This window comes from Mus pahari, chromosome 18, assembly GCF_900095145.1.
Source record: "Mus pahari chromosome 18, PAHARI_EIJ_v1.1, whole genome shotgun sequence".
Lineage (NCBI taxonomy): Eukaryota > Metazoa > Chordata > Mammalia > Rodentia > Muridae > Mus > Mus pahari.
The window spans coordinates 30746424-30770634 of NC_034607.1; the positions used below are offsets into that span (position 1 = coordinate 30746424).

The 24211-nt window shown below is 37.9% G+C and overlaps 1 protein-coding gene across 6 annotated transcripts in view; it reads left to right on the top strand.

The window, feature by feature from the left end:
• Nucleotides 1-24211, top strand: part of Fer (FER tyrosine kinase) — a 277350-nt gene that overhangs the window by 62901 nt on the left and 190238 nt on the right. For 4 of the 6 annotated variants that reach the window (XM_029531191.1, XM_021217491.1, XM_029531192.1 and 1 more), the window contains exons 8-9: nt 8824-8946; nt 15731-15920. In XM_029531191.1, the coding sequence (XP_029387051.1) occupies nt 8824-8946; nt 15731-15920 (313 nt within the window). Of the gene's footprint in view, nt 1-8823; nt 8947-15730; nt 15921-16022; nt 16192-24211 lie in introns of those variants that run through there. The other 2 variants (XM_029531195.1, XM_029531193.1) reach the window with 2 other exon arrangements.

Consider the following 24211-nt stretch of genomic DNA (forward strand, 5'->3'; position numbering starts at 1 on the left):
AACTTTTCTTTCTCTAATTAGCTGGAGAGATTGAAGAAAAAAAAAAAAAAAAAAAAAAAAAAAAAAAAAAAAAAAAAAAAAAAAAAAAAAAGGAGGTTTTGTCAGATTGATGTGTTTCTTGTGTGTATATTGTGTGTCTTGTATGCATGTTTGTGTGTGCTATGTATGTGTGGTGTGGGGTCCATTCCTATGCAGAGGCCAGAGCAGGCCCTTGCGTGTGCTCCTTTAGTGTTCTCATCCTTACTGTCCTGAGGTAGAGTCTCTCACTGAGCTGGTAGCTTCCTGATGAGGCCAGGCTTGCTGGCTGTCAGCATTTGGAATTCACCTGTCTCTCCTCAGTGCTGGGAGCATAGGGTGTGCTGTCCTGTGGGCTTTTCCGTGTGGGTGTTTGTGATGGGACTCAGGCCTCATGTGCCCCACATAACAAGTGCTCAGCCCCAGATGACACATTTTTAGAAATAAATTATGTTTCTTTACCATTATCACTAATTTAAAAAAAATGAATTTTTCTGTGATGTTGCCTTAATTTTTCTCCTAGTTGCTATTATATGAGAATAATATTCATCCTTTTCAATTTTTATATATACTTTTAATTTTGTTTCATCTTCAATACTTAGTGGCAGAGCCGTTTTGGAAATGTAGACACTGTCCTTGAGTGGTAGGAGTCACTGCTATCATAGCCTTAGCTTACAGTCTTACTCGTGATTGGATTCTTTTCTCTTGAAGCAAGGCTATATCCTATTATAAATGATTCAATCAGCTTTATTGCCTTATTGTTTTTGTGTATAAACCTGGTGGGGTTTTGAGAGATCCTGACTTTTTTTTAGCCCTCTTCAAACTATAAAGGCAATTAAAAGTACTTTTTGACTTGTGAAAACATGAGTTTAAGTTATCTCATGATTTTGTTCAGAGATTAGAAACATTTGTAAATAAGGATTATATGTGTTTATCCTTGTGTTGGAGTTAAATGTAGAAAGTATTTATTCATTTCTTGTCAGTATTGGACATGGTATATTATTTTACTTGTTCAAACTTTTTCCTTTAATGACTCAGACAAAAGTTCCTATAAATATAATTAATCTATTATTCAGAAATACTACACGTACAGGTAATCTATTAAGGGAGGATTATAGGATTAGTTCTTATAAGGGGGTTGAAACATTTAAAGGGGGCATAGAATTAAAGGAAGTAACACATGCTCTTCCAAACACCTATTTGTGATGAAGCCTTATGAATCACAGAGGATTGATTACTGTTGAGGGAGTTGAAGGCCTGTGGTCCTCTATATCAGTGATGAGGAAGTTGAAGGCCTGGGCTCCTCTGCATCAGTGATGAGAGAGTTGAAGGCATGGGCTCCTCTACATCAGTGATGAGGAAATTGAAGGCATGTGGTCCTCTGCATCAGTGATGAGGGAGTTGAAGGCCTGGGCTCCTCTGCATCAGTGATGAGAGAGTTGAAGGCATGGGCTCCTCTGCATCAGTGATGAGAGAGTTGAAGGCATGGGCTCCTCTACATCAGTGATGAGGGAGTTGAAGGCATGTGGTCCTCTGCATCAGTGATGAGGGAGTTGAAGGCATGTGGTCCCTTATGTTAGAGAAGCTTTTCTTACAGAAGCTTTGCTGTTCCATAGGATGTTCTTATCCTCTGGGTCTCTGGCTTGATTTGGCCATGGATATTTTCAGTCTTAGCCATCTATAAACTAGTAGTTCTTATCTGGGCTGATTTTGTCCTCCAGGGATATTTGACAGCTGGGATCCTTAGGGATGGAGCTAAGCATCTGTCATGTCAAGGACAGTCTCTTAGAAGAAAGAATTTCTGGCAGCAATTTCAATAGTGTTGAAATGTGTTTGCGAGAGAGTGCTTACTGCTGATATGATTGGTAGAAGTTACTGGGGCATGGCATCCCTCTTAATTCACATGCTGCATGTTAACAAAGCATTCATGACACTTGAGGTTTTGTTATCACTACCTTTTCCCGAGTACCTTATTTATTCATCAGTCTTTTATGGTATATTTAAAGTCATATGATTAATATTCTCAAGTCAGCAGTAAAATTGATCATTCATTTTAATGAATAGCAAATAAAATGAATATATAAATGCTGGAATATAGTGTGGTAATATTAAAAATAACTACCTGTTAAGTGCTTGTGAGCAGAGATTTTGTTGCCAAATACTTTGTTTTATTGATTTTCAGAGTATAATTAGAATCATTATCTCAACAAGTCACTGTTATTTGATGATAAAGCAGTTACCCTCCCCATACCCAATGAATTAAAGATAATAAATCTGTGATAATGTAGTAGATTTAATTGTAGTAGATATATCTTTGTTAGTTAAAACTTTATCTACATTTTATTGAACATTATTCAGGAAATGAGTTGAAGATTTACACACTCGTGTTTGTGTATATACGTGTATGGATTGTACAGTGCTAAGGGTCAAATTGAGGTCTCATTTATGGTAGGCAAGAATTTTCCACTATTCTAATTTGCTTTCTGTAGCTGTGACAAATACTCCAACTGACAGCAACTTTGAGTAAGGGAGGGTTTGTTTAGTTTAATAAGTGCAGGTTGTGACCCATCATCTAGGGAAGTAGCGGCAGGAGCTGGGAGGCAGTCCCACTCACTCTCTCAAGGCATTACCTCTTATCCGAGAGGGGAGGAAGACACAGTTGTTTGTAGCAGATTAGATTAGAAATGAGTTCCAAACAATGAGAACATCACACACCCATCCACAAGTAATTCTGGATGTTAGCAGTATGGTAGGACATTTATTTCTTTTGGTGATATTTTCTAATCTTTAGTGAAGTCTCCTTAGTATGCCAGCACCTATCAATATGCCATATTAAAATTATACAAGATTTTATAAAATGCTAAATCCTGCGATCTAAATTAAGATCTAATCCCAAGACTTTGTGTTTTCCAATAATTTTTAAGGAGAAATTAGAATCAATTTAACTTTTATAATGGACCATAAATGTATTCTTTTCACTGGGTGATAGTAATTCTCTGTGTAGAAAGGTAATTGTTTTGGATCTTGTAGAGTCCAAGTTAGCAAGCTAGTTATAGAACCTCAGAATCAAATCCATTTTGCTACCTGTCTTTTACAGCCCATGAACTAAGAATGACATTAATATTTTAAAATGTTGAAAATATCAAAAGCACCATCTTTTGCAGCACATAAATATCACATGAGATTTGTCATCTTTGGGTGATTTCAGAGCAGCAGTCAGGTACTTGTGCTGTGACAGCCAGCATAGGTGGTCTCTGCTGCTTGTCACTATACAATCACAGTGCCATTTTGACTGCTGTACACACTACTGCACTACAGCATTTCATTTTTGTTATCAATTCATGCCCATTGTGTCAAAATAAGAAGAGAAAATGGATTTCACATGACTGAGTTAGGTACTGTGGACTATTTCGTTAATGACTTAGATGGCAGAATATTACGTTAAGCCTCTAGTTGGAAGCAACTAAAATGTCAGGCTGTGTTCAAGAAATACTTTTGAAATGCTGACCTGAAACTTTAGGGGAATGTAAAAGAATTTGAAGCCAGACGTTAGGAGGACAGTTTGAGGAAACCAGCTGTTTAAAATAAATAATTGTATTTGTTGGGTTGGAAGTAGATTAGGTTTGATTGAATGTGTTCATCAGAAGCTTATAACTGCTTGGTTAAACTAGGAACCATCTTGTGACACTGGTGGACATGACAAAGTAGACAGAGAAAAACCCTACAAAAGAACTACAGGCAACTGAGGGAAGCTGGGAGCAGGAGGGGTAGTTAGGGGGTATTCCTCCCCAGGGAAGAGCACGCCAATAGTTTGTCCGGCACCAAGTAACAGTCAATGGACTGAGCAGCTTATATTTAGGAATATGTATGTACACACATATCCATGGTAAACAGTCACTCGACCACCAAGCTATACATTAGTCCAACTGGACAGTGTTTAAAGGTTTACTTGTATGAAAAGATACACAGTTCCAAAGTATCTGCTGTGGACAACAACTCATTAGAAATTACATGACAATATCCTTTTAGCACTAATTATCACTGTTTTACTTTTAAGAGAATTCTTGGACATAAGTTTTAGAAAAGTATAAATAACCAATCAAGTTATTTTTATTTTTTAGTTACATTAAATTTCAATACTGTTATTTTAATTGTGACTTTTGGATTGTTTTTTAAAAGGGAAGAAGGGTTGTATTGGCTTAAATAACATGTTCTAATATTACTTTAAAATTTAATTGTAGCATCATAGGATTTTATGGAGGACTTTTGATATCATGCCACAAGTCTTTTATTTCTTTTCTGAGATTATAATATAATTGCATTCCTCTTCCCCTTCATCACAAAGGCCCTGGGTTCAAGCTCCGGTATAACTAGAAAAAATGCATTTAATGCATGTAGATGTTGAAAATTTATGCAATTTTACAAGAGGATACACATGAAAGTCAGGATTTTTTTTTCTTCTTTTTGTAAACATCTTTATTACTACCTTCCAGGATTAATTCACAAAAAGTATTATGCACCATCTCAGAATATATAAAATGTATTTTTTAAGTTATTTTGATATAAATTAAGATTATATTTAGATACCCTTTTTAAAGGATCATGTATTTTTATCTCATGTGCATTGATGCTTTGCCTACACTTATGTCTATGTGAGGTGTTGGATCTCCTCAAATTAGAATTTTAGACAGTTGTGAGCTGCTGTGTGGGTCTAGGAATTGAATCCAGGTCCTTTGCAAGAGCAGCCAGTGCTCTTAACTGTTGAGCCATCACTCTAGACTATCCACTTAATATACATAAACGATGTTTTAAATAGAGAATTACATCACATTCCCCTTCCCTTTCCTCCCTCCAGCTCCTCACTGCTACCTTCCCTTGAACCCTTCCTATACCTTCCCCTCCTTAGTATAATAACCCTTTTCTTTATTATTGTTATATATGTGCATGTGCCCGTGTGTACATACATAAATATATGAAAATAAAAGATGCTGAGTTCTGTTTTGTTGTTGGCGTGTGTAAGTTTTCAAGGATGACCACTTAGCATTGGACAACTAGTAAGAGGGCTGTTCCCTAGGGGAGGTTAATTCTCATCTCCCCAGTAATTATTAGTGGTGACAGTAGATTGTTTTGTAAGGTCCATGACCTCAGTTTGCTAGGGTTCTAGTACCAGACATTGTTCTTTTCATATTGGGTGGGCTTTAAGCTCAACTGGACAGCTTTGGCTGACGCCCATGCATGACTGTACTTTTGCACCTTTATGTGTTTCTTTCTGTGCGGGTTATTGTTCTGGAACATGTGTGTTTCATCCAGGTGGGACTGTTTAATTGCTTCCTGCCATGGCAGCTTGCATAGTGTGTTCTGGATCTATGGAAGCTAGACTTCAGGAAGAGGGCTTCCTGGTCAGATCCAGTGCTAACTATCTGAAGCCTGGCTTCAGCAGCAGCCAAGAACTCCATTGGTATCCTCCTGTATTGTTTGAGGAGTCACCTGAACTATGCTAACCAACCATGAGAAAGGACTTGTTTTTTTATTTTATTTTTTCCCCTACCAGGTAGTGGGTCTTTGTGATTCTATGGCTCTTGTGTAAATCATTGTCAACCCAAGTGGCTTCACTAATTTTAAGATTAAAGTGTGTGTGTTTGTGTGTGTGTATAAATACTCTTCTATGTATTGTGCATGATGGTAGGTAAATATAAAACAATACGATCTTTGAGACTTTTATCAAGCAACCTTGGTGTTATTTGGCCCTCACCTGTTCTCTTTCTGTATTGACTTCCCTCACTCTTCCCAGTTGGAGTCTCCACCTTGTTAGTCTCTGTTTCAGTCTTGCTCTTCCCTTCCCAACCTGCAGTCCCTTTATATTGTCCTGGCTTACTCCATGGTGTATGCACACATCTGAGGATTTGGAGCTAGGAACTGCAGATGCGCAAGAACATGTGCTCTTTGTCTTTCTGGCTTTCGTCACTCAATATAACCTTTTCTACACCCTGTCTGTTTACTCACAAATTTCGTTTTTCTTTACAGCTGGATAGTATTCCATTGTGTGTGTGTGTGTGTGTGTGTGTGTGTGTGTGTGTGTGTAATCACAGTTGCATTATCTATTTGTTGGTTGATTGAAGGTTGTTTTCATTTCCTGCCTTTTGTGAGTAGGGCAGCTATGAACATGGCTGAACAAGTATCTGGAGTATGATGTCAAGTCCTTTGGGCATATGCCAAGCAGTGGTACAGCAGGGCCATGTGGTAGCTTCCTTTTTAGCTTTTCTGAGGCTCTTCCATGTGATTTGCATAGTGGCTGTAATAATTTGCATTCCACCAAAGGTGAATGAGGGTTCCTCTTCTCCTTTGTTCTGAGCTGTTTTGTCTTTCCTAGCTGTTCTGACTGGGGTGAGATGAAGTCTCAAAGTTGTTTTAATTCACATTTCCCTAATTGCTGTGAATAATGAATACTTCTTAGGAATTTTTTTTTAGCCACTTTTCTTTCTTTTATTAATCTGTTTAGAGCCACTGATTCTTTTAAAAGTTTTTTTTTTTTCTTTAAACTGGGTCATTTGTTTGCTTAACTGTATTTTTTTCAGTTCTCTGTATATGCTAGATGTTAATCCTCTGTCAGATGTATGGCTGGCAAAGATTCTTTTCCTTGGCTATAAGAAGCTTTTAGTTTTATGAGGTCCCACTGCTCAATTGTTGACCTAAATGCCTTGGCTAAGGGATTATCCTTATGTCTGTGTCTTGTCAGATGCACTGTCCATGTTTTCTTGTAGCAATTTTAGTGTTTCAGGTTTCGAGTTTAGGTCTTTGGTCCACATGAATCTAATTTCTGTGCATGGTGATAGATATGGGTCAACTTTTATTCTTTGGCATATGGATGTCCAGTTTCCCCAGAACCTTTCGTTGCGGATGCTGCATTTTCTCCAGTATATTTTTTCCCTTTTTCCCAATTATCAATCAAATGGTTGTAGTTACAAGTATTCATTTTTGGCTTTTCTATTTTATTCCATCGGTCTGCATGGTTGCTTTTATGTCAGTGCCATGTTGTTTTTCTTGCTATAGCTCTATAATGTATCTGAAGTCTGGAATGGAAACTGCACCAGGAATCTTCCTTTTGCCCAAAATTGCTTCGGTATTGTTTGTCCTTTCTACTTCCGGATTAACTTTAGGTTTCCTTTTTCTAGGTCTGTGAAGGGTGCTGTGGGCATTTTGACTGGGATTGCATTTAATCTCTAAATTGCTTTTTTTGGAAAGTTGTTTTCATAGAACTAGTTATACTGACCATGAACATGAGATGCCCTTGCAACTTCTGGTGTCTTCTCAATAACTTACTTGAGAGGATGTAACTTTTTACCATGGTCGTCTTTCATCTCCTCATCCAGGTTTATTCTAAGATGTTTTGGCTGTTGATGCTACTGTACATAGGCATGTTCCTGTGACCTTAGTAAGGTTGTTGTTGATAATACAGAAAAGCTACTGATTTTTTTTTTTAAAGGTTGAGAACTACTGCCCTGCAAGGAAGGGTCTGATCTGGAATTACCCACAGGAGGCTAGGTAGTCATTGTTACCTTCCTGGGAAGAGAGACACAGCTTTCCAAGAGATGTTATCCCCTGTTGCTAGCCCTTCCTACTCAAACCTCTTTCATTGTCTTGCTTTGAAAGTCTGAAGATTATTTTAATATGATATAATAGGTGTTTGTGTGTGTGTGTGTGTGTGTGTGTGTGTGTGTGTGTGTTTGTGTGTGTGTATGTTTATGGGAGAAATATTTCCATTAAGGGATGAATCTATTTCATACAGCAATAAATTATTTGGCCCATGAATATGTATAAATATTAATTTTGTATACTAAATTATCTTTAAATCTAATACAAAGGATACTTCTCAGTATAATATGAGAACATCAAAGTAGTTTATCACCAGTTTAAACTGCCAAAGTACTGAGTCTCTCTTTTATTTAAATAAGTGTAATAATATTTATCATAAAAGATTGTCACAAAAAGTAAATAAGGTAATGTATGCAAATACACTGACTATCACTTACCATACCAAAGTACAGTTAACTTACAGTGTATGTAATATATTGCTTTCATTTTCTCGAAAACCAGTGCTAATAAAGCTGCTGATTTAGTGCAGAATTACAGATGAGAAAATAGATGGAGTGCCCTGAAGAACTTTGCAAGTCTTAGATAAGTGGCAAAGCCAGATGAAAATACATGTTTATCTGAAAACAAAGAATGTGATCTTTTCACAAAAGCACACATTTTCCTAAACAATGCATCTCCTTTGTTTAGTCTTTTTAATCTTTCCTGATGTTTCAACTTTTTTTTCCATTTTTAAGAAATAAGATTGACCATGTATGTTGTTGCACACCTTTAGTCCCCAAGAGGCAGACAGATCTCTGAGTCTGAGGCAAGTCTGGTCTACAGAGTGAGTTCTAGTTCAGCCAGAGCTACACAGAGAAACCCTGCCTGCAAACAAAGAAAGGAACCAGACTGTAGACAAGCACTTCCCAGGAGCAGCAGCTTCCCCTGGGAAAAGCCTGCAGCCTTTATTCATGCTTTGTACCTCACTGATACTCCACGGGCTCCTGGGTTACATACAGGGTATTGAGTTTCCTAGACGCTCACTTGGAATAATGACATGTTTCTGTGTCATCCAATAAAAAGCTATGCTTGTGTTTAGCATTGGAAACATGGCTAATGCAAGCAAGGAACTGACATTTAACCTTAGAGTAGATTACTGGGGCTGCTCTGTGTTCTTTGGGTGCGTGCAAGTCAGCCATTTAGTGTGTTAATTGATGATGATGCGCCTTCTACCAGGTTGAAGACTTTAGCAGAAGAGCTCACACAGACCCAGCAGATACTTTCACACAAGGAGGCGGCCGTTCTGGAGCTAGAGAAGAGGATCGAGGAATCTTCTGAGACCTGTGAAAAGAAGTCTGAGTGAGTAACCTCCTGAGAGACTATAGCTTAGTGATGCACATTTACAGGAGTGCTTGCCAGAGGCTAGTGTGTGCTTAGTGAGGGCTTGGCCTTCCAGAAATGGAAGTTTTCATGTTATAACAATGGAAACTCATATGACTCTGGAAAACTGTTTCTGTAAAATGTGATGTCTAGTGGTTAGTTTTATGTCAACTTGTCACAAGCTAGAGTCATCTGGAAATGTAATGAAAATAAACTCTTTCTTCTCCAAGTTGAATTAGTTCATGATATTTCCTCACAGCCTTAGATAACCTAGAAATGTTGTCTTGTATTTGTATAGTGCCCTGACCGCATGCCTTAATGTTTTAACAGTCTGAACTGTTGCACGAAGGATCCTTTGTTAAAAACTGCCTTTGTTACTCAACATCTAGTTTTAAATGAGACTTATTTAAAATCCCTTTTGTAGAAAGGGGGCAGAGAAGTATCTAGAAATTTGTTGATATATTAAAAGGCAATCAAATAAACTAATTAGATCACACTAATCTGCTTTGCATATAAAAATCAACTTAAGATTTACTTGGCTATTTTTGCTTTCCTGGCATTTGTATTGCTGATTTCTAACTTGACAATATTTTCTTGGATTTTCTGATTTTACTTGTCCTAGTACATTTCTTCTTCTTCTTCTTTGTTGTTAGATGTGTGCACTTGCTCATGTGTTCCGGTACAAGAATGTGCGTGCGTGTGTGTGTGTGTGTGTGTGTGTGTGTGTGTGTGTGTGTGTGTGTGTGTGTATAGGGTAGAGTTCAATGTTCCTTGTCCTCCTCAGTTGCTCTCCACTGTAGTTTTAGAGGTAGAGCCTCCCACTGGGCTGGAAGTTGAGTTCACTAGGTGGGCTGCCTAACAAATGTCAAGGATTCCCTTGTATCCCTAAGAGTGGGGTTATAGGTATTTGTATGCCTGGCTTAAGAGTTTTGCTTTTTAAATTTTAATTTATTTTTTAGTAATCATACAGATGAATATAGTATGTTTAGATCATACCAACACTTGCTGCCTCTTCTCTGACTCTTCCCATACCACCTCACTTCCTGTCTTCTCTCATTCTCTGCCTCCTCTTCCTGCTCTTCTTGTTCTTGCTCTTCCTCCTCCTCTTATTCTCCCCCTCCCCCACTCACTCAGTCAGTGCTGCCTGAATGCACACAGGTGGAGGGCACCACTCAGTGGAACACTGACAGCCTACCGCACTGCTGACGCAAACTGACTTGTCTTTTCTCAGCAGCCGTAAGTTGCCAGATTTCCTTAACTAGGGGCGAGGCCTTCCTTCTCCATGCTGGGGTGTTGAATGGCTGGTTCTTGTGCAGGTCTGACATTGTCAGTCATGGCTGCTGTGAGGTTATGAGTGTCTACAGGACACTGCTTTGCCGAGTTCTTTCCTCAATTCTAACTCTACAGTGTTCTCGGAGCCTTGAGGAGGAAAGTGTGTGACCTACATGTCCCATAGGACTGAGCATTCCGCATTCATATTCTCTGCACTTGGGTCGATAGTCTCTGAGTTAACAACCACAACTGTGTAAGGAGCCTTCTTTGGTGAGGAGTGGAGGCACACTTGTCTATAACAATATGTATTTAGGAGGTACTTCAAGTCTGTGCCTGTGACCAGGTTCGTGGTCTGGATGATACTACCAGGCATGGGTTTCCTCCTGGAGGACAGGTCTTAAGTGTGATTGCAAAGTTGATCACCCCATAGCATTCACACCACAACTGCACATGGGTGTATCTTCTCAGGCGGTCAGTATTACAGTTTGTAAGGGTCACAGGCTGTGTCACACTGCTGCTAGCTTTTCTCCCCCAACACCCTGCTATATTGCTATCCAGCAGAAAGGAAACTTTTAGGTCAGTATCAACTTGATTTCTCCATGTTCCATGATCAAAACATGTGGCATTGTTAGCAATAAAGTCATATTATCACATTTCACTGGGGACAACCAAGGGCCGTGGCTATAACCTGTTCTTGTGAGTGCTGGGGACTGAACTCAGAACCTCATGAACGCATGAGGTACAAGGAGCTTACAGATTGAGTCATCTTCCTACCTCTCTCTCTCTCTCTCTCTCTCTCTCTCTCTCTCTCTCTCTCCCTCCCTCCCTCCCTCCCTTCTTCCTCTCAGACTCATTCACTGAAGCCCTGAGCCCATTGCTTTGGGTGTTTTGGGTACTGGAGTTGATTGGTGGCCAGTTACCTGCAGGAGTCCTGACTCCCTGCCCACACGTAGCACTGAGGTTACAGGTGCTCACCAGCATGGCTGACTTTATGTGGGTGTTTGAGATCAGAACTCAAGTTCTGAAGTTTTCATGGAGGGTGCTTTAACAGCTGCTTTCTGTCTTCACTGATGGTCAGTGTGGTGACTTGAAGTTACAGCAGTGTATGCTGGCGTGCTTTCTCTAGTCCTGACTGCAGTCCATGGGTTTCCTGTTCTAATGCTCCAGAACTGCTCCAGGTTTTCAAGGCTCTCCGGGGTTTGGAGATGTTTTAGATTTCTCTGATCTATATTTGCTCTTATTTTTTGGCATAGTGTCTTAAATATTCTCTACTTCTGTCAAATTTCTGATCTCACTTATCGTAGTCAGCAGATAAACTTCTGTATCACAGAAAAATCTAAAGCGTTAAATGACTGTCCTTATTTGTGGGAACTAGATACCCAAGTCTCCTCCCGTTTCTCCTTGGCATCCATCCTTAGTGCCCTTTTACAGTAAAATGTAATTATTCTAAGCCTGTTTCTCATGGACTTGTAAAGTGTTGCCATCATTTTCCCAGAAATTTTGTCTATTGTTTTACCTTTTCCTCCTAACGGGGTCTTATGCTCACTTTTAAAATATTGACTCCAAACCCAGAAGTGTCAGTCCCCATCCCTGTCCCAGTCCCCCCAGGTCCTCACCCTGCCCCCACCAGCTGCAGTCCTTGAGGTGCTGTTGGGCTGAGTACAAGGCCCAGGGCTGATGCTGGCACTGCTGTATGGTCTCTCAGCTGCTGAAACCCTTTTTATTCTCCGTCTTTCCTTCTGCTTACTTTCTGCCTTTTCGTCTCTGAATCTGAACTCTTTCTAGTAGTAATTCTCACTCATTGACTTACCAGGTAGAGTCAATTCACATGTATCTAGCCTTTGCCCCATTATTACAAAGTAATAATTTCAAAGATTACCAGGGGCCTCTAATAGGGCAGCTTTATTTGGCAGCTGGCTTTCTGGGCCTCTTGTAATCACATCTGACAGGTTTTGCGCTGGGTTTCATCCTTTCTTGTTGGCACCCCTCCGATTCTGATTTTTCTTTAAAATTTCACCACCTTGAGTTCGCGGTGCTTCCTCACGCGTGCCTGAGGCTGTGTACCGTTAATGGCCGTGCAGGCTGACTGCTCTGTAGAGCCGGGACGTTTGGCTGCCCGCAGTTGACTCTAGCTGCTCACCTAGGGGACGGTACCTGGTAAATGCCAGCCTATAGCTGAGCCCACCCAGGCAGAACACTCTGGAACAGAGGTCTCCATCGCTAGGGGTGGAGCTGGCCTCGGACTTCCGCCTCCTGCTGAGCGAGGCCTTGCAGGCTAATAGAACTTCTAGGAGTTAGAAGGGTTAGCAAGGCCGGGTTTTCTGGGGTGAGTCCTAGCGTATCCTGTAACTTTTGTTACCCTGAGTGACATCGTTATCATTAGCTTCAGGGTATAATTAGAAAATTAAAATATGAAGTATACTTGTGTGACTAAATAGTTACTGCTAATTTACTGATTCAGAAGTTGGTGGCTTGAACTTTGCCTTCATATTTATGTCTTTTGCTAAACAAATATTCTGAATAAGATTCCAAGATGATACATTTATATTTTTCCCTTATTTCCTGGGCTTGTCTTTAGATTCTGCTATCTATCTATCTATCTATCTATCTATCTATCTATCTATCATCTACTTATCCATTCATTCATCTATCTATCATCCATCTGTCATCTATTATTTATATGTAGATATAAATATCTATCTCCGTATCTAAATACATATATGTAATGAGAATAATTTTTGCTTTAGTTTAAAACATGAACCTATAATTATATTTAAGGACAGGTGTGGTCATAAATGTCCAACCAGTGCTACATAGTGAGTCTCTGTTTTTTAGAATAAGCATTATCTTTATTTTTGTAATACTTTATTATCTTCATATTCTTTGTTACTTGAAAGCAATAAAATGATAAAATTACATTTTCTTCAAAAATACTAAAACTTTTCTTTTGTATGTTCAGATTTTTAAATTACTTTTAAATAAATGAATCCTAATGGATTTTTACTAAATAGAATTACTGGTTTAATCAACATACAGTAGAGTCTTAAGTTAATTCTTTGGATTTAGTAGGTGCCTCTAAATTCCTAATACTTATAGCTTCTGAAGGAAAATTGAAGAAGCTTATCCTAAGATTATGTTGGAACAAGGATTGCCTGGTATGAAAGCATGTGCTTTATAGTTGTTGGTAGTTAACAATAGGATTTTTTCAGACATTCTCACTGTTAATTTACCCTCATCTACAAAAACACCCTTGTGCTTGTTTTGCGTTGGCCCTACTCTGGTGTATCGTTAGTATACCCAGTGAGATTTCATTGGTGAAAGCTAATTTTTCCTTTGCAAATGGATACTCGCAGATAGCTTAGTTATTTAGTGAGCCTTTGTCCACTTCCCCCAATCTTGGGGGAATCCACCTGTCTGTCTTGAGTCTGTCCAGGCTCTGTGCCTGCTATCACAGCCTATGTGAGTTTGTTCTTAAAAATACAGTTAATGTTATTTGTTTGACTATTTGGTTAACATTTACTTTTTGAAACCATTATTCTTTATATATAATTTCATATTTTATTATTGCAAAGCTTATTTTCCTTCCTCTTCTTTTTTAGCTATTTTCTTTGCATTTTTCTGTTAGCCTTTGTGTAAGACTATTGATAACAACTCTTTTAGAGTATTATTTTTAAGCATATTAAATAATTTTGCCTACATGTGATAAGTCATTGAAAAATCTTCTGGATGTATGTGGAAATACATTATGATATCTCAGCTGATATATTTAGAATCATCTCTCGTGGTGTTGTTAAAGCCCTTGTGATGATGTGATATTTTGCTTTTGGTGTGTGTTAGAAAGGACCGACCCCCCGCCCCCCGAGCTTAAAATGTGCGAGTAGATAGAATCTTCTCCAGGGTCTCCTCAATTTTTTTCTCACAAAAATGATTGTCTTAAAAATTAACATTCTCTGAATGGATTTTCTGAGAAATGGAATTGCCAATTTATTCCAAAAAAGCAATTACCAACTAATACACAAGCCAGCATGAATTTACCAAGAAATCTGTACAGATTTAAAAAATAGGTCACAGATTACTGAATGATGATGATATACATAGTAATTATCATTTATTAAATTCTGATGTTTAGAACAATCTGTCTTCTGGACATTTCTAGGTCTTCTACAAATGCTCCTAATTTTAAGTCCCCCCCCCCCCGTCCCCGTCCCCAGCTTTACATCATTTGCTGAAATTCCTGAACACTATTGAGGAGACCAGCATGCTTTACTGTGGTTACTGAGACTGTCCTGCTCAGTTACAGCAGAACTGAGTCCTCAAAAGATCCCTGTCAGTAGACAGACAGCGCAGTAGCTTCCTTTGGTCAGTCTTCTGTGTTTATTCAGGCTATGTTCTGATGCTGTTCAGGAAGTTACGTCACTGTCTAATGAGTTACCTCACTATCTATGCTGGAGGGTTCCTGCATTTTCAGTCTGCTGTTTCTTGTCTACTAATAACTCACCACAGTGCATGGTACACTTAACTTTTAAAATATCAGTATCATATACGTATGGTAGAGACATTCCCTCCAACACTTGGTTTTCTCTCTGTTGGCCTTGCTATGGGAAAAGTAGTTTGAAATTCCCATTGTGGGGAGCCTCAAGGGCCAAGTCTCTGAAGAGGGGCTGGGAAAAATCTGCTGTCTCCTTGTCGGTTGTAATAGAATGATTTCTAGACTTAATCTCAAGCCCTCATGGTTAGGTCTGAATCCTGTGTTAGCTATTCCTGTTCAAAACAGATCTCATAATTACATGCAGTAGTGTGTGTACATTAAGGACATCACCTAATTTTATTAATTTTACCCCAGGAACATATCAATACCTTAAGTATGGAATTCTTGAGATTTGGAATTGATATATTATTTTGCCATTTTTTTTCCAGTCAGTTCAGGGCCTATTCCTAACCCTAATGTCTGCTGTGGTAGGTAGTTTATGTATAAAAGAAAGTGAGTGCTATAGACCACAATTTATTGGAAACTGTCTTGAGTGACTTATTTCCGTTTTATTAATTTCAGTATCCAGAATCCATTGTTATTAAAATCTGTTTTCATTGTGATTCTGAAGGAGTGCTGTAGAGGAAAATGAAAACTTAGAAAAGCATAATCTGCATAGACACACGAACACGTGATACACAGATACAAACATATACGCAGATACACGGACGCACACACAGAGGCACAAATACACAGGCACACACACGAACACATGATACACAAATATAATCACATACACAGATACATCCACAGAGGCACAGACACAGAGACAGAGACACATACATATGTAACACAGACACACACACAGGCACATACAGAGGCACATAATAAACACATTCAGAGATATACTCATATACAGACACACATTGACACACACACAGATATACACATGCACACCTTTTCATTAATGGTTTTACTTCTCATTGAGTTGAAATAATGTATATTTATTTTATTCTATTGTAGCATTGTGCTTCTTCTGGGCCAAAAACAGGCACTTGAAGAGTTGAAACAGTCAGTCCAGCAATTGAGATGCACTGAGGCAAAGTGCGCAGCACAGAAAGCATTGCTGGAGCAAAAAGTACAGGAGAATGATGGGAAAGAACCGCCCCCTGTGGTGAATTACGAAGAAGATGCGCGGTCAGTCACATCCATGGTAAGCTGTAGAGCCAGCAGGCGCAGAAGTGTCTGGGTAATAAGTGAGCATGAAACGAATCCTGGTTTGCTGTAACAAATTATTACTCTTGTTAACATGCAGGTCCTATTAAACTTATTTGTAAATGCAGAATAGACTTACCAGTCAGTCACCTCAGGTCACCTGGAGAGCACTTCAGGACCACTCCTAGAGTCAGAGGACAAAAAGTTCTTCTCTTGTCTTCAAAACTGAAAGAACAGACTGAAGTTGTTTTTATTCCTGGGAGACAGCAGGAAGGTAGGGTATCATTTAAAGATAGAAATAAGAATAAGGGGAAAGCTATTCATTGACTGTTTCTTAAGAACCATGACATTTGTTTGCCTAAGATTTATGGTGTTTATTTTTTTCACAGTATAAAAATAGATTTAGCTTAAATTTTTTTGATCCTTAATTTGTTCAGATTTATAAACATAAAATTCAATTTAATTTTAGTTGTATTAGCTGCCTAATGCTTAGTATATATCAGTATATCTGCCATTTATCTGTCTGTCTGTCTGTCTGTCTGTCTGTCTATCTATCTATCTATCTATCTATCTATCTATCTATCTATCTATCTATCTATCCATCCATCTACTTCATGTATCTATCATTTGTGTTGGCTATTATTCTAAGGAGCAATCTTGCTCACTGGAACATTGGGTAGAATTTCTAGATTTTTGTAATGCAGTGACCAGTAGATACTATCTAGAACTTATTAATCATCTATCATACATAGAATAGCCCCTTTATATCACCAGTAAAATCTATTCAGGCCAAAATTTCAGGAATACAATGCCTAAAAAATCCTGTGGTATACTTTTTTGTTTTCTCTGGACCGTTCAATGTACTCCATTTATGGAGGCATTATAATTAAAGAATTTATAGTTGACATTTTAATAATTTTTCCATTTATGTGATCTTAAATAATTAATATGTATCATATATAATACATAATAAATATAATTTATAAATAATAAAATACAATGTAATAAATGTGTATCAAAATGAAAATAGAGTATTAAATAAATTCAAATATTCTCAAAAGCCATGTTTAGAGCTATAATAACACAGAAATGAATATAAAATACTTGAATGTCATAATCATTGCTGCTTTTGTTATTAACTGAATTTTGCTATGTATACATCACTTTGCCAATTGTAGTGTGTTCTCCAGCATCATCCTGACTGTCAGGACCTGAGCACATATAGCAAAGGCCTATGGGCTTCTTTCTCTTTTCTTCCTTCTCTCTCTCTCTCTCTCTCTCTCTCTCTCTCTCTCTCTCTCTCTCTCTCTCTCTCTCTCTCTCTCCTCTCCCTCCCTCCCTTCCTTCCTTCCTTCCTTCCTTTCTTGATATCTATTGGACATATATATTCTTTCAGGGCAATTTGCATTTACTTTTTCCACTCGGCTTTTAAGAACACTGTACCTTCCTTTGGTTATGGTTTGTCATAGTTCTTTGCCTGTATGTGAGTATGGCATTGCAGTCAATAATTACTTCATGATTTGACAACTATTAATACTCTATAATTAATTTGAAGTAATTAATGAACATATAACTTATGCTGGTACTGTCTTGGTAGAATGAAAAGTAGTTACCCGAGTTGCCAGATAATAACTATTCCCAATAATTATACATTCAAAATCTGACTTTTAAGAATTTGTGATGCTTTAGAGTTTAATTCTTAAGTTGTCAAAGATTTATCAACTCATTTGAATGAACAGTGTTTCATAAAAAATATATAATAATGTTTAAGAAAGCAAACTGTCCCTTTGTCATCTTTACCCTATTCATTTACACCATTTATATGATGATTTATTTATACGCGAGGATGTTACCTTGTTAATTTGAAGTAGTGCTGTTTTATTATCTTCAATTAATTTTCAGTAATTGAAATAGTAATTATAAGTTATCTCTTATTTACTCATTGAAACAATGCCTTTAGTAAATCTTTAATTAAAAATTAAAATTTTGTCATGTGTGGTTGGTAGTATCCATTTCTAAGTGTAGCATTTGAGTGGCTTGTTCTGGATGGTGGCAAAGTGGAGACATCATGGGAAACTATCTCAAACCACACTGAACCGAAATGAAAAACTCCACTGTCACTGAAAAATGTGTCAGGTTTTCAAAAGGAATACTGTATATTATGTAGTTAAAAATGATAAAATAATATTTTATAAATTATATAGGCCATTCCACAAATTGATGGCAATTAAATGTTTTACAGTAAATTAGAAAAAAGGAATACATCTGATATTGAAGGAATACAGTGAGAACATCTAACAGTTCTCACTATTGATTCTCCCCAATCTGTATTGGTGAAAATTTTGCAGTCCTTAACTTTTTCAATTAACATCTATAATAATCTGTTTGGAATTCAGTTGAAAATAATAAAAATTTTAATGCTTAAATGTATTTTTCCAAAATGACTACTTAAACATTGTTTTATGAATAGCATTATAAAATAAGTTAGCCTTTATGTGAGGGGGAAGGGCCTAAGAGTAATGAGGGAAGAGCAGTATCGTGTTTTCACTCATGTGCTAGATCCAGATTTAAATGTAGCGATCATCTGTTTGTCTGTCATCTATCTATCATCTATCTATATCTATCTAGCTACCTATATCTATGTGTTTTATCTATTAGATACCTGTGTATCTTATCTATATCTATGTACTCCCTCTTTGTTCCTTCCTTCTCTCCCTCCTTCTTTTCTGTATAGCAGGAGACATCAGAGCAGAAGGATTCTTTTTTGGGGTAGGAAAGTGTCAGTGGGAAGGGCCAGAGGGCAGAAGAAGACAGCACGCTCGTGATGAACTGAGGATTTATGTTGTATTGTACATCAGTTTTAGCTCTAGAGATGAGAAGAGTGTATCCTCTGAGTCGCTTTAGGAGTGTAAACTGTGTAGTCTCCCCTTGCATAGTTATACAACCATCAGTATTTCCTTATAACCAAGTCAACATAAGCTTAGGCTTTACTATTTATTAAGCACTCTTCTTTAGTTATTTATTAACTACTAGTAGTAACAAAGTACGTTTCATTTTAGTATCTGTTGAACTGAGGAATTAAACTTTAACACCGGAGTTACCTGTTTGCTTTATTTTATGACAGCTTTGGACCAAATATAGTAATTTTTGATGAAAGGATTAACTTGTGTATCATATCCACATGTCTAGAACTGATGACAGCCACAAAATGATTCTCTTCTTCTAAAACGTGTATAGCTCTCTTATAAGAAAATTGACTCCAATTCAAAATTTCTGAAAGTGACATTTCATGTAATTCCCTTTGGTAGACAGAAACAACAGATATTTATCTTCTCTGTATATACTGAGTAACTGTTCTTAGTTGAGCAGCAGCAGTAATAAAATCTTGTTATGCTACATTTTCACCCAGTGAGATATCTAACTTTCTGAAGATTGCCTGTCGTATGACTCAGTTGTGTCCTGTGTTATAGTATCTGATGTTTGAGTCTTATGCTAAGAACACTGTCCTGAATTAATGAAAGAATTCATAGTGTCGTTGAGAGTTTTGTCTTTATCATTGTGAGCTATGTTTGCTTTCTTGCAATCACCAACATTAGTTTTAATTTTGAGCCTTGTGCACCAAATATTGGTATAATGAGAAGAATACCAAACCAAGAATCAGAAGGCCTATGTAGCTTTTTTGTCTCTGCCCAGTAATTATAGTTGAGGATCCTTAAAGTTTATAAGCTTCCATTCTGTAGAGTGAGTATGACTATGGCATATTTTTCATACTGAAAAAAGATAATAAGTATAAATTTATTCTACATATTGAAAGCACTGTGAAACAAATGGTACTACTTTATTTTCTAGATAGCTTAGTTCATATATAAATTATTTAGTCACTGTAAGAATGAATAGATTTATGAAGGATTATACTATGTATTTCTAATTGATAAAGCAAAGCCTCATGTAATACCTTTGAAGAACACTACATGCATATGGGCATGTACATGGGTCTTAGTGTTCCTTGCTTAGTCCTCAGTTCTCTTCCTCAGAGATAATTTTTCCAGAAGCATTATCTACAAAATAGAAGCGTGCATGTGAATTATATGCCTTCTGTTCTCTTTTATGTAACTGGAAGAGCATACAATATCGTCTGATGTACCTTGCTTCTCCTTTATGAAATGAACCTTAAGTTTCATTTTCTAATAGGGCGTATACAGTGACTCTTTTTCTACTTACTCATTTAAAAGGGGGGGGGGTTTACATCAGACCAGGTGTTACGATGGCTACCTTTGGTTTTCAGCTTGACATAATCTAGAGAATTCTGGAAAGAGAATCTCAATGAATGTTGAGAAAATGCCTTCGTTGGGTTGGCTGATGAGCATGTCTGTGGGGAATTGTCTTAGACATTTGTTATGGGAAGATCCTGCCCACTGTGGGTGGCATTATTCCCTTGCAGGCTGTTTCTGAACTATGTGAGAGTAAAAGAATTTAGCCAAGCAAACGAGTGAGCATGTGTGCATTCATGTCTCTCTGCTGACTGTGGTATGATGGGACCAGCTCTCTCCAGCTCTGCTGCTGTGACTCTTCCTCAGTAATGGACTGAAACCTGGAATTGAGAGGAATTCCTTCACCAAAGCTGATTTTTATCAGGGTATTTTATCATAGTAACAGAAAGAAACTAAATGAACCATTCAAAACTAAAACAGAAACTAAAACAGCTATTTTAGAGCTTTACAGTACATCAATGAGCAAAATATGCATAATTTTTATTGTATTTGTATTTGTAACTTTTCTGTCTCTTGAGATAATGCCCATACAAAAGCAACAGATGGGAAAGACATGGCTGGAGCTGTAAACGGACTGATCACATTTTTTTCTATCGCTTGCCCCCAGTGACTTTTACTTTCTCCATCAAGGGTTCATCTCCTAAAGGTTTCATAACCTTCCACTTGGAGGCCTAGTGTTTAAATCTGTGAGCTATGGAGAGCATCTCTCATTTGAATCATCACAGTTCTATCAGGGTCTTTTTCTGTCACTGGTAGAGACAGCACGTAAGCAATTAAACATGGAGTATGTCTGGTGGTAAATTCTTTGGGAAAAATATAGCAATTAGTGGTAGAAGAGGGGTGTGAGTAATGTGTTTGTGTGGAGAGAAGTAAAGGAAGGTGTCCCTGATAAAGCAGCGTCTGCCCAGAGACCTGGGAGAGCTGAGGGGAAATGAGACTGGGTAGGGGACAGTGGTGAAGGAAGGCATTTGCAAGGTAGAGCTTAAGTTGTTTACAAGTTGCTTTGGGTCACCTGACTTAGCCTTTCTAAATAACCAGTTTCTGAAACATTGGCATTGGTAGTTCATTGTCTCATTTCTTTCTCTGTTGGTTTCTTCTTAAGCATGACTAGGCATAAGTCAGGTGTGATAAATACTCGTGAGGCCAGCATCTAGGACGCTGAGTCAGCAGAACCATGCGCTAACGGCAGGCAGGCCTGGGTTTCATAGCAAGAACTTTGTTAGATTTTAAAATTGAAATTTTAGAAGGAATGAATCTGTAGCAATAGGCACTAATTATGTATGCAGTATCAATTACAAATACTAAAAGTAATTGATGAGTTAACTCACAGGAGTCAAAACTTTTGTTTTATGATTCAATAAAATCTATCCTATAGCAGCCGGGCATGGTGGCGCACTCCTTTAATCCCAGCACTCAGGTGGCAGAGGCAGGCGGATTTCTGAGTTCGAGGCCAGTCTGGTCTATAGAACGAGTTCCAGGACAGCCAGGGCTATACAGAGAAACCCTATCTCGAAAAACAAACAAACAAACAAACAATCTATCCTATAGCAACAATTTGTGATTTATCTATTTAAGAAAATCCAATTTCCTGTTTGGTTCAAGTTGTAGGTCAAGAGATAAATTGCAGTTTTAAGAAAATCTGTCTCTATGGGATTGCTCAGTTGATACTAAATTAATGTTGTATTTCAAAGATTTATTGGAAAATATTTAATATGATAAAATGAAATGGAAAATATAGACAATACTTCAGGGCTTTGTCTTAGTTAGCTTTGGTTATCAACTTGATAGAACCTGGGCAGCTCTGCCTGGATTAGATGGGCCTGTGGGCATGCCTGTGTGGGTTGTCTTGGTTATTGAGAGAGGCTGGTGAACCCAACTATTAGGCAGGTAGGCTTGCACTAGAAACAGAGTCTGGCTGGACCTGAGCCTGAGCAAGTGCTCCAGGGCGTGAGTCAGCAAACACCATTCCTTCCTTCACTGATTCTGCTCAAGTAATGGCTTCCGTTTCTGCCTGCCTGTCCCTCTGGTGGGTTTTATCCTGGAGGGTTCGGCCAGATACCTGTTTTCCTCCTCTAAGCTGATTCTGATCATGTGTTATTATTGCAGCAGCAGAAAGGAAAGTAGAAAATAAAAAGAAATCCGAGATGTTATGATCTTTTGTGGCATTCATGGAGTTAAGGAATGCTACAAATCAATGTAGACTTTCTTCATCTCTATATTTTTATATATAGTTACCTAAATTTGTCAAAAATTATATCATTGGTTTTCAGATATAGCCTATGTTAGCAGTGCTCAACTATTACAGATCTATAAATTTTGGTGTTAGAAATTGTTAGCAAGGTTCAACTATTAAAGATCTCTATATTTGAATGTTTAACCCTTTTATTGCTCATAAACCCTTCAGTACCTCTGACACCGATCAGGCCCCGGTACAGGTGAGAAGAAGGCTGCTTGCTGACTTGTACCTTGCTCGCCTATGCTTAGATGACTTAAGCTGAATTCAGATCATCATGAAAACACCGAGACACGCTTTCTTCTTTTGGCTTTGTGTATAGTAGAATTATATAGACTTTATTTAATTGTAATCAATTTCCTTATTATTTTATCTTGTTTTCAAGGATTTGATTCTTGTATTATATCTAATAAGATTAAGTAAACCTGGGATCTTTTATGGTTTTGATCATGCTTTCCTATATGATGCAGTGAATATTTACTGTTGTCTTTCACTTGTATACTTGTGTTGGTATGAGAAAAACTTACTTATCAGAAAGATTCTTTGACAGACCCCATGAGTGTTTTCTGTATTTTAAAGAAATGTAAGATTATACAGGTATAGTGTGTTATACAGATAGATAGATTCAGATTTTTCACCGGTGTACTTACCAACAGAAATTAATGCCTACACACTTGCTAGCATTTGATGACAGCATACAATTTAGAGGTCTCATTTTAATTTAGTGGTTGCTTATTACAATTTAGAAAGTTGCACTATGGAATTAAACCATAATTGTTTCTATTTTGGAACTCATACTATGCTTTTATGATGATGGGATAATTAGTGCAAGTACTTAAGGCTCTGGTAGATGGAGAATAAAACCAGCTTGATCTGCCCACATTAAGTTCTTGCCTTTTTCTTTTCATAGGAATATGAAAACCTAATTTAATTGTGCCATTTCTTATGGGATTCTTGGCTGATCTGTGGGAATATTGATTTTTTTTCCCATTTCCCTGAGCCAGAGACAGCAGTGACAGTGTGCCAAGCACGCCATCCAATTTGATTTGGGGTTAGCAAACATGGGAATGTTCCAGTGTTCATGCATCTATTAGCTGATTGGGTGGAGTTTCGAACGTGGTGATGCTCAGAGTTTCAGTTTATCATTTCTAAGAAAGGCAGTTGAGTGCCATGGCTGTGGGTAGGAGAGAATCAGGTGGCATATCGCAGCTGTGGTGACTCAGCTTCTGTCTTCAGTGCTTAGTCAGACCTTTGGTAGCTCTGGCCATATGACACTTCACATTGTAAGGCCTTTGTCTTGCTATAACCACTGCTAATTAACAGTTGCTTCTTGCCTTATTCCATAGACTGTTTGAGGTAGCTAAATACAGTGAAATATAACATTACAACCAGGAAGAGTAGAGATTGTAACCAGATATCAAGACCACACAAAAACTGTAGTGGACTGTGGTCTCTACATGTGTGGTTACTATGGTAGACTATACTCTGTATGTATGGTTTATTTTGATAGACTGTGCCCTGCATGTGTGGTTACTATGGTAGACTATGACCTACTTGTGTGGTTGCTATGGTAGACTGTGCCCTGCTTGTGTGGTTACTGTGGTAGACTTTGCCCTGAGTGTGTGGTTACTGTGGTAGACTGTGCCCTGAGTGTGTGATTACTGTGGTAGACTGTGCCCTGAGTGTGTGGTTACTGTGGTAGACTGTGCCCTGAGTGTGTGATTACTGTGGTAGACTGTGCCCTGAGTGTGTGATTACTATGGTAGACTGTGCCCTGAGTGTGTG